At 30.3% G+C, this 12,242-nt stretch overlaps 1 protein-coding gene across 1 annotated transcript in view; it reads right to left on the minus strand.

Moving 5' to 3' along the window:
* The window catches only part of LOC126890811 (mRNA-capping enzyme), a 144,624-nt gene that overhangs the window by 108,734 nt on the left and 23,648 nt on the right, over positions 1-12,242 (minus strand). Inside the window, exon 2 of the mRNA XM_050660001.1 lies at positions 6,652-6,956. Coding sequence (XP_050515958.1) covers positions 6,652-6,956 — 305 coding nt within the window. The remainder of the gene's footprint in view (positions 1-6,651; positions 6,957-12,242) is intronic.

The following is a 12,242-nucleotide window of genomic DNA, read 5'->3' on the forward strand; positions in this document are numbered from 1 at the left end:
ATCTTTTTTAGTTTATGAGCCAGAGCCTTATAAAAAATTTATAAACAATTAAATTGTTTATAACAATTTTTTGACCACTCGGATCGAAATCTCCCCTCGGAATTCGTAATCAGCAGCCAAAAATCCATAAGAAACCGTTGAGTTTCTCCATCAGAATTGAAAATGACACGGTGACCTCTATTTGGCGCCTAGACTATTATTTACCAGATTGGAACGACCCAGTTACTAATCACAAGAAAAATCCAGGTCCGGATTAACAAAAAAAATATATAAAGTAATTGCGACCTTGAAACAACACCCTGTATATTGAAATTTTGAAAATTTGTTTGCGTATTTTAAAAGAGCATAAAAACTGCGTTAAAAGGTGCATGTCAAATTTTTGCGCATATAATTTAATTACGGCAATTTTGAAATCATATTGATTAATTCTGTGAAGGTGACACGAAGCTGCCAGAAAAATTAAGAACAATCCCAATGTAATTAGAAAATCGATTCGAAATCTTTTCAAAACGAGCAAGGAAACGCATCGAACAAAATGGCGGACATTTTCAGCAACTGTTATAGTTCAAATATTTTTAATTTATGTTAAGTTGTTGAATTGTTTAAACGATTTTTTTTTATTAGATATAGCTGTTTTTTGATTCTTTAGTAAATCATTAAAATATCCCAATTCTCGCAATTCTAATTTTTAATGATGTGCATACAGCTACACATACAGAGAATCCATGAAGTCAGCGTAGTAAATAAGTATTAAGTATTTTTAAAATAAGTATTGATTCATTAACATTGAATTATTAAAAGTTAATAATACCTGGTTTTAATCTCAGAGTTCTTTAAAATTTCAAAACAATTTCAAAATTGATATAATTAAATCAACGGCGCAAAAAATTGAAATGAACCTTTAATCACAGTTTTTTGTGGTCTTTTAAAATGCGCAGACAAATTTTCAAAATTTCAATATACAGGGTGTTGGTTCTAGGTCACACTTACTTTATATTTTTTGTTAATCCGGACCTGGATTTTTCTTGTCATTAGTAATTGGGTCGTTCCAATGTGGTAAATAAGTATTGATTATTTTTAAAATGAGTATTTATTCATTAACTTTAATAATTTATAACTAAAAGTTAATAATACCTGCTTTTTAATGTCAGAGTTCTTAAAAAATTCAATATAATTTCAAAATTAAAGTCATAAAATTGTCTGGCCGAAAAATTTAAGCGAACCATTAAATTTACTTTTTTGTGCTCTTTTCAAATATGCAAACGGATTTTCAAAATTTGAATATACAGGGTGTTGTTTTAAGGTCACAATTACTTTATGTTTTGTTAATCCGGACCTGGATTTTTCTTATGGTTAGTATGCCGGTCGTTTTGGGTTTTGAATGAGACATATGTGTACCAAATATCAAAAAAATATACAGGGTGGTTCGAAAGTTATGGCTTAGGAAAGAAATGGGCAAAATCGATAAAACACCCTGTAACTAGGTTATAAAAGTCGGTAGGGCAAAAAATGTAGTATATCTAGAACCGGCTCGGCGACCTCTATTCACCGTTAAAGTATTTCCGTTTCCCAATGAAACACCCTGTATAAAAAGTATACATCATCCTGAATAACAATTTTTCTATCAGCCAGGCATATCCTTGTCATAGATGACCTGCATTTTCTAGTTAAAGATCTGAAAAAAGTTGTCTCTTCAAAAGAAGTGGCATTAGTGCGTTTATAAACAGAGAAGGAATTTGATAATATCCCATTGAGTCTATTTACGTAGCTCAATAGAAAAATGTATACCGCCTTCAATCATTCAAAGGATTCAAACCATACTCAATACTAGGAATATATACACAACGTCAAACTTGGAGCCCTTTTATATATGAGGAGCAGACTTTCAAATCGCACTTTGTCCACAAAATATGAAAAAATGTACTTTGTTATTACCAATTTGCCCTGTTTATAGGTAACAACAAATTTTATTAGTTTTTAAAAAAAAAAATTGATGGACAAAACGCTATTTGATTGTCTTTAAAGGACAAAATGTAGTTTGATTGTCCCTAAATGATAAAAAATAGAAATATGAAGAAAAGATGCATTTCTGCGTATTTTGAAAGCAATATAGAAAATTTTTAAAAAATCATATGGCATGGATGCCATCCTCCAGAAGGCAGCAACATTCTTCTTCATCTTCACATTGATCGCAGGTCTGGTCTTTTTCAGTTATATTTTCACGTTACTATCTTTCAAAGTTGGATCTAACCACGTTAACTCTGGATCTAACGCCCATTATTTGCCAAATAAACTAGCCAATAAAAATTGTGATAAGCTATCCAGTCTTTTTTCTTAACAGCATGCTTCATTGGCAATTCATTAAGAAACCTTTCAAACAAGAACAGACTTATGACGAAAATCAAGTCGCTTTCTGCTTTTTTCATTTTGAAATGTAAAAATTAAACCCTCATCATTACAATTCTAATAGAAATGAATAGCTTTCCACTTGAAATTAACTTTATTTGGATATAATTGATACGATCCATGCGATTTGACCAGTTTGGAATGCTTAGTTTAGAAAAAATTATTTAGTTTTATTACTTAGTTTAAGGAATGATTAAATCGAAAATGACACTTTTTTAATAAAAAAAGTGCATTTTTCTTAAATAAACCTAGAAGTATTCATGATACAAAAACAAAAAAATCAAAATTTTTCGTAAAAGAAATCCTATAATTAATATTTGAAACATTTTTTCATATTATGAATACTTTTAGATTTATTTAACAAAAAATTCACTTTTTTTAATTATGAAAATGTCATTTTCGATTTAAGGCTATGGGTACATAATTCGCAAATATTTTACGTGTATCCCTACTTTTTCTGTCTTTACACGGCAAATTACGTGTAGTAAAATTCACACTGGTATGGATATGTAAACATTACTAGAATGTCATTCTACTTGAAAATGTCATCATTAATTTAAAGAGATGGGTTTTGAATGTTCTTGGATAACTGTTATTTTTATAATTGCAAATTATTAATTCAGTTAATAAATGTGATAATTTTTTCACTAACTATGTATTCAGTGATTGTAATAATTTATTTGTACAACAAAGACTAATACTCAATTGAGAAAAGAGGAAAAGTGTTAAAGTGATTTTTTAATAATATATTGTTATGGAACGCTTACAATTTTGAACGTCTTTAACAACAAAATACTTGAATCACAGAATATATTATCCTGATATATTCTCTGCTTGGATCTTCCACAAATAATACACAATAAATAACTTTTTATTAAGTTCACGTCTTAAATCAATTATTTATCAAATACATTATATATCAATAATATTTAATCAATAACTCAACATATTCCCGATGCAATGTCAAATATTTAAAATTGTCACTGATTGTCAGTGTCTGACTGACAATATATGCTGACAATATTATATTCGGCTGAGTGCGTTGTAAGACAAAGATAGATTTGGAAAATATTACCACGGCATTGTGTTTATTTTTTTCGAATCCTGAAAAATCCAATAAATATTTTTGAAAAATTTAAACGCAGAATGAAAGACTAAATTATTACCGAGGGCCGAAAGTCCCTTAGAATAAATAAAAAGTTTATTTTGAATGATATATTTGAAATTAAAAATCACACTAAATTTTCTCTTAGTTTTTCACCCCTGTAACTTATTAAAATAAACATTATAGAAGTTCTCAGGGACTTTCGGCCCTCGGTAGTAGCGAGATCTTTCATTCTGCGTTTAAATTTTTCAAAAATACTTATTAGTTTTCTCAGGATTCGAAAAAAATGAATCCCCATTTGAATAGCATTGCAGCCGAAAATACGTACTCTTAATCAACTATTTTTTCAAAACTATGCATTCAAAACCGGTCAAATCACATGGCTCGTATCAATTATACCTAAATAAAGTTAATTTTAAGTGAAAAGCTATTCATTTCTATTAGGATTGTAATGCCGAGGGCTTAATTTTTCCATTTCAAAATGAAAAAAACAAAGAGCAACTTTATTTTCGTGATCAGTCAGTCAGTTCTTATGCAAAAAACTTTTCTCAGAGCTTATTTGAAAGGTCTTTAAAAGATGTCTGTTAAACTTTCCTAAAAAATTGCACCGTAAAGTTATTTGAGATTAAAGGTTCTCCATTTCAATGTTCTTCGAAAATAACCATCCTTTAAAGAGCAATAACTCAGTCGTGATTGGGGTTACATAGGTCTTTCTAAAGCGAATGTCTTTGTTTTTTTTATTAGCTACAATCTTGTTCTTAACGATTTCTTCTATAATATTAAATTTTTTTTTAAGTTATTCATGAAAAACTCTTATAAAACGTGACTTTTTTCAATGAAAAATGCATAGTTTCAATCGCTAATAACTTGGAAAGTATTAACTTTGCAAAAAAAATTTATAGAATAAAATTTACTCAGAATTGGCCAATCTATCGATTTCCATTGTTATTTTGATTAAAAAAATTTCATCGCCTAGATGGGGTTGTTTTCACCCCAGAGCAAAAGCGCGGTTCGGCGTAGGGTAGATGACAAAGGTTATAATTGCTACCTACTAGTCCTGTCGCCAGGGGGGGTACAACGGCCTCCTTAATTCAGATGGACTTACCCAAGTTTTTTTTATATATTTTGACCCGCAGAATACGAATTTTTTGGGTAACAGTTGATCCGGATGTCGATAAGATTGTTATAGACAAAGAACTTGAGGAATTACATAACAGCGATTTCTCGCAAAACAAAACATCTTTTTGTATTTTTTGGGTCATTTTAAGCAAAAAATATTCCTACAAGGTTTTTCGTAGAATGCACAGTTTTCGAGATAACCGCGGTTGAACTTTCAAAAAATCGAAAAATTGTAAATTTTAAACCCGAATAACTTTTGATTAAAAAATAAAGTAACAATTCTGCTTACCGCATTTGAAAGTTTAAGTCAAATTATATCGGTTTTGTATATTTTCATTGCTAAAAATTTATTATTTTACTGTTAAACAAAGCTGTAAACTGTAGTAAACACCTAGTATGTGAGTGATGTTTTCTATGATTTCTCATTTAAAATCGAACGAGTAGGTAGGGTAGCTACAAGTGCAAGCGAGGCAATTTCTACGTAGCATGCGTTAAAACGCATGTATTAGGCACGGGAAACCTATGTGTTTATAGATTAGTTTAACAATAAAAAAATTAATTTTTAGCAATGCAAATAATCAAAACCGATATAATTTGACTTAAACTTTCAAATGCGGTAAGCAGAATTGCTACTTTATTTTTTAATCAAAAGTTATTCGGGTTCAAAAATTGCAATTTTTCGATTTTTTGAAAGTTCAACCGCGGTTATCTCGAAAACTATGCATTCTACGAAAAAACTTGTAGGAATATTTTTTGCTTAAAATGACCCAAAAAATACAAAAATATGTTTTGTTTTGCGAGAAATCACTGTTATGTAATTCCTCAAGTTCTTTGTCTATAACAATCTTATCGACATCCGGATCAACTGTTACCCAAAAAATTCGTATTCTACGGGTCAAAATATATAAAAAAAACTTGGGTAAGTCCATCTGAATTAAGGAGGCCGTTGTACCCCCCCTGGCGACAGGACTATACAGTCCCTGGCCATATTATTATGACCACCTATGAATTTTAGAAAATTCATCTATTCCACTAGGTAAGTTTTGTTTAAAATATTAATTTTAAATTTAGTTTTGTTATGCAATGTTAATGTTATGCAATAACTATAATATATTTAATAATAAACAACAATAAAATATTTGAAAATATTACATATTTATATTTTTTTAATATTTGTTGAACTTCTGACCTTAATCAGAAAGAAAATATTTGGGAGCTTTTAAAACGAGAAATTTCCGATGAAAAGGTCACTAGCGAAGTTGTTTTGATTAAAGAACTAATATATCATTCAAATCACAATGACAAATTAAAGCAAAAAAATTTTTAACTGCATTCAAAGTATGCCAAGACGGGTACTAGCGGTAATCAAAGTTAGAGGGGGTTCAGCAAAATATTTAAAAAATGCAAATATGTGATATTTTTAAATGGTTTATTTCTGTTTATCATTAAATGTATTATATTTGATAATAAACACCAATAAAACATTTAAAAATATCACATATTTTTATTTTTTCAATATTTTGTTGAGCCCCCTTTAACTTTGATTAGCGCTAGCATCCGTCTTGACATACTCTGAATGTAGCTATTTTTTTTGCTTTAATTTGTCATTGTGGTTTCAATGATATATTTGTTCTTTAATCAAAACAATTTCGTTAGTGACCTTTTCATCGGAAAATACTCGTTTTAAAAGCTCCCAAATATTTTCCATCTGATTAAGGTCAGAAGTTCAACACAATATTAAATAGTATATAAATATGTAATATTTTCAAATGTTTTATTGGTGTTTATTATTAAATATAATATAGTTAATGGATAACATTAACATTACATCACAAAATTTAATTTAAAAATCATATTTTAAACAAAACGTACCTAGTGAAACAGTTTATTTTTGTAAAAATTCATAGGTGGTCATAATAATATAGCCAGGGACTGTATATCCAAATTTTCAAGGAAATCGACCTTGGTTCTCAAAATTCCACGAGAAAATGGCTGTCGATTGGACTATAAAGGTGACTTACCTTGACTCGGCAAACAACGTTAAGGCTCTCCCAAGGTCACAATCCATCCTCTCAATCAAATAAGAAACAATAAGGAAGCCAGTTCTATTGAATCCATGTGTACAGTGAACAGCAATACTTTCTAATGGTTGATAAGTGATAAATTGTGTGACAATTTTAATAAATGTAGAAGTTTGTTCAGGTGATGGAGTTTCTCCATGACCCCTACACTGTAATTTCACATATTTACATCCATATTCCTCAATATCTGCTTTGTTGTAGAATCTAGAAGTGTTTGTTAAATCAATCCATAATCCAAATTTAATCTGAAATAAACATATATGTATTTATAAAAAATTACCAATTAATAACATCAATTGACGATAATGACAATGCAATAATACTTTATGTGCATTTGACGCTATGATATGCAAAGTGACCTAAGCCCAAAATGCAACAAATGAGAAAAAAAGTTTTGAAATTTTAGATATTTTCAAACTTGAATTATAGTCCAAGCTGTGGGTGAAAAATAGGTCGATTTCAGGATATAATTCAGGAATTTTTGAAAAATATCAGGTGTTGTAAAGGACCATGCCAGGAATAACTTCTACTAAAATGTAACCAAAAATTTTAGGAGCTCTTTTATTTATGACGTTTTTCATTTGTTAAATTTGCAATTTTTAAAGATTTTTATTTTTGAAGCTTAGGGTGTTCATTTTAGAGATAAACTTTTAAAGAGAAAGTTATAGTAAATTTAAAAACCTACAATTTGAGCTATGGCAAGTTTAAAGTCGTTAATTTGTTGTTGCAAAACAGCCTGCGAAAGGTCTAAAATGGCCGTTTTTGCCATTGAATTATTTATTGTAAAAATAACTTTTTTATTTTTTAAGGATTTAAAATGAAGATCTTCCAATTCCAAACAGAAATAAAAATTAAAAAGCCCGATTGGTGAACTTGTTGCTAGGTATTATAAATTGTTGATCCCGAGAGGTAAAATGTCGAAGGCTATAACTTTTTGAAAAAAAAAATCGTAGAGAGTTTATCCTAGATCCACTGTTCTTCTAAAGACATATATTTTCATATTCTGATGGAAGCAAATGCGTAAAACATTTCTCAACCTTTTAATTCGGGTTTGAAAATAAGGGGACAAATTTCGTTATAAACATTTAGAACTGAAGCGCCCCTATACATCCTATGAGTTTCTAACTTGCAGATTATTGTTGCTGAAGACAAAACGAAGATTCAAAACAAAATTAAAATTTTCTACGATCAACTGAAGCAGAGATAATTGTTTTGTTTTCTTAAATCGTAGTGACTTTATTGATAACAATTAAGAAATTATTTCACAGTCATTGCCTAAAGAAAGACTTATATTATCTTAAAATAAAAATTACACTTAATTATTAAAAATGATTTTTAAAGTGGAGTAGAGATTTTATTTCTTTACAATTGTGTAGGTTGGACAGGGAGAGAGTTGGACAAAACGGGATACCATTTTTACTACGGAAAATATGTTAAAGAAATCATCATACAATTATTTTTTGTAGCTACAAATATACCTAAAACTGCAAAGCCAAATTTACTCTTGAAAGAACAATAATATTAAATAACAATAATAAGATATTATCTTCAGTAGTCAGAAACTTCAAAATAGGCGGTTTTTATGTTTTATTGCAAAATGGAAAATAAGACCTTTTATTTAGGACTTGATTCGTATATCAGAACAAAATTCACATAAAAATATGTAAAAATATGTTGTTCTTTTCTGCGGTATGGGTACACGCTTCATATTGCTATTTAAAAAATTAATAGGCCAACAAAAATAATAGGTGGATAAAACGGGACATAATGAAACTGTATCCCATTTTATCCAACTTCTAAGTGTACCGTTTTGTCCAACTCAGACATTTTTCAAAACAAAAATGGCTGCTGCCTAAATGTGAAAGTAAAATTTGACAGACTACACATGAGAATATTCGTTAATGAGTGGTTAATTAAATGTAAGTCGCCGGAATTATATCTTTAATATGTAGGCAGTGGCAGTATAATGTAGAAAACAACGCACTTAAAAGTACGAAGAGCCAAAAAAATAGAATCAAACAATTCTAAACACAACAACTTTTCATCAAGTGGCCCCGAGTTAAAACGAACTGAGAATGTTAAAATGACGACTGGTAACAAGTTTCCGTCATTGTTCGATTGATAGCAGCACTAGGTGGGTCTCTAGGCTATCCCGTTTTATCCGACTATCCCGTTTTATCTAACTCTCCCCTACATTGAATCACGGTTTTTGCTTCAAATTTTTAAGATCCGTTTGGATTGACATGAAATTTGGCATACACATAGATAACATGTCAAAGAAGAAAAGTGATATGGGCCGATGTGTGCTTTTGCCCTGGGCCTCGATTTTGACCCTTCACTTCGTTATCGAACGTATTCGCTTCGTATACCAAACACATACGAATACGTGTTTAGTATACGAAGCGAATACGTTCGATAACGAAGCGAAGGGTCAAAAATCGAGGCCCTGATTAATTTCACTTCTTATGGGGGGTAAAAAAATATACGTTCAAAATAAGTCTGGAAATGGATAAAATGACTAATTCTAAGCAACTTTTGTTCTATAGCATTTTTTCATTAATGTAATACTTTTCGAGTGATTTGCGAGTAAATACGTTCATTTTTCAATTAAAAAAAAAATGTATTTAGGCGGTTTTTTGCAAATAACACAAAAAGTAAGTATTTTATCAAAAAAAAACATTTTTAGCAAAAATATAGCCCATAAAAAGTGAAAAAAAGGGTGTATGTATGAGATCCCTAGACAACCCTAGACGCAGTTAAAGAACAGTTCTCAGTAATAAAAATAGGTTCATACTCTCCAAATTCCAAATCGAATATTTCAACTTGAAATAACCAAAAAATAAAGCACTTTTTGGGGAAAACTCATTACAACTTTTTTAAAGTTATTAAAAAAGCTTCATTGTTGTTTAAAAAAAAAAAAGTTTCTATTCTAGCATTCAAAGTAAGGAAGTTACGCACAAAATAAAGTTGGACCCTTTTTTTTGGTAAAAAAATCGTGAAAATCACCCCTTAATTAGCATCCCAAATGAAATTAATCGTTACCATTTCACAAGTTGCTTTACTCGTGTATCTATTGTTTATGTGATCTCTAAGTTTCATCGGTTCAAAGTACTTAGTTTTAAAGGGGTTGAAGTTGAAAGGAACTAGTCAATAATCACGAGTGTAGGCAAATTTTGAACAGCAACATCTTAACCAATTTTTGCCTTACAGAAAAACAAAAAATCCAAAACATTCAGAAAAGCAAAACTTACATCTTTTTACCGTTTGTGATTTTTGGTATCACTAATAAATTTTAAGTTATTTTGAAAAAAATTAAATTTTCAAAATTAAAAAAATATTTATTTTAAAACCAATTTTTTTAAATAAGCCCTTTGAACTGGTGATACTAACAGATTATATAAATAATACAATAAGTAAACTAATTTGTGAAGCGGTAACGATTAATTTGATTTAAGATGGTAATTAGGGGGTGACTCTCCCGAGTTTATTTGACAAAAAAAAGGAGACCAACTTTATTTTAAGCGTAACTTGCTTAATTTGATACTGGAAACTATTTTAGAAAACAAGACTTGGCTATGGTAAGATGTAAAGGAAAGCTATCGCAACCTATCAAGTATGAAACTGGCATTAGACAAGGAGATTCGCTGAGCCCATTAATATTTAATCTGATAATGGATGAAATCATAAAAAGAAAGTTAAAAAAAGAAGAGAATATAGAATGGGAGAAAAAGAAATAGAGATAATATGCTATGCCAACGACGCCATAATAACAGCCGATAATGAAGATGACCTACAAAGATTAATTAAAGAATTCGAAGACACCGCGCTCATATACAACATGGTGATCTTAACAGAGAAAATTAAATCGATAGTGATTTCAGCGGAACCGAGACGATGTAAACTGATCGTAAATAACAAAATATGTAATAGAACAAATTATGGAAACGGAATACTTGGGAATAAAACTGTTAAGCTACGGAAAAGTGGAAGAAGTAGTACAAAAACAAGTGAACATGACGAACACAGCAGCAGGATGTCTCAACAACACAATCTGGAGAAACAAATACCTCACTACAAATACTTCGCTAAAAACCGAAGAAAAACAGGCATTGAGCCTATTTATAAAGTAGGAAGAAGAAGAAGAATGTTAAGAGGTTAGATATATTAACCTTCGGATGACCAAGCGGGGGAAATTGTGACCCCAGCTATGTTTTTCTTTAATAAATTCAAAAGTATTTTCAATTTTTAACTCATTTTTTTATTTGACTTTAATATCATTCTAGATATCCTCATATTTTGAAATAAAAAAAATTCCCTATATTTTACGAATAAAAAATATATTCTGAAGTTGATGTTTAGTAAAATACCGTCTATAATGTGTAATTTCAAGTAGTTTTACGCTAATGACGTCGACTTTGCAAAGTAACAAGACACTTACTCAACATACACACTACACATGACACTAATACTCATGTTGTGACTGGCCGAATGACAATAAAGTCCATGCCATAAAAAAATTAAAAAAAAAATAAAAATAAAAAAAAACATCATTTTTTGGTTAATTGTCATTTTTGACATTTTTGACCTGGGGTCATTTTCCCCCCTTGGTCATCCGTGTAACAAAAAAAGGTTGGTCATCGGAAGGTTAAGAGTTAAGAGGTTAACAACCCTGGACTGACTGGTGACGCTTTTTATAGAGATTTTCATGCGATGAATGTCCTAGATGTTACAAGTTTTCGTTCTCAATTTAATTGGGATAATTTGTTTAAAAATAAGTCTCTTGATGATATGATCAGTAATTTTTACGATATTATATACTTAACAATAGGTTTGTTCGTAGTACGATCTAAACGATCAGCAACCGTTGCCAACCATCAGACGCATGCGCAGTTAACCGTTGGCGCTGCGCAGTTAACAGTTAGAGTTCGTAGATTACGAACGCGCATGCCTCTGATGGTTGGCAACGGTTGCTGATCGTTCTACGAACAAACCTAATATTGATCTTTATGTTCCTGCTAAAAAGTACTCAGCAAAGAAATTTCCGGTGTGGTTTTCTCCAGATCTCAAAGTTACAATTATTTAGAAAAAGAAAGTTCACAAAGAATATCTGAGAACTAAATCCCTCCCTCTAAGGGCTCAATGTAAAAACAACAATGTTATCGTGATTACATTGCATTAACTGAATCATCTCTCAGGGATATTAAAAATATTTGGAAATTTGTTAGTAATGAAAATAGCATACCTAATAATATACCATCAGTTGTACACTATAATAATATCACTGGTTCTAGTGGTACAGAAATTGTTAATTTGTTTGCTGAATACTTTTTAAAAACTTATAGTAATAGAGACTGTGTTTTGCAGGATAATATTTTAGTTTCTGGTGACATCAACTTATCCCAATTTACTGTATTATCTCAATTTGGAATTTCTATTTTGTCTATGCAGTAGAACCCCGGTTATCCGTGCTCCTCGGGACCGGATGTGGCACAGATAATTGAAAAGCACGGATACTCCGAACATTTATGTCT

The sequence above is a fragment of the Diabrotica virgifera genome, chromosome 8 (assembly GCF_917563875.1).
Source record: "Diabrotica virgifera virgifera chromosome 8, PGI_DIABVI_V3a".
NCBI classification, from domain to species: Eukaryota; Metazoa; Arthropoda; class Insecta; order Coleoptera; family Chrysomelidae; genus Diabrotica; species Diabrotica virgifera.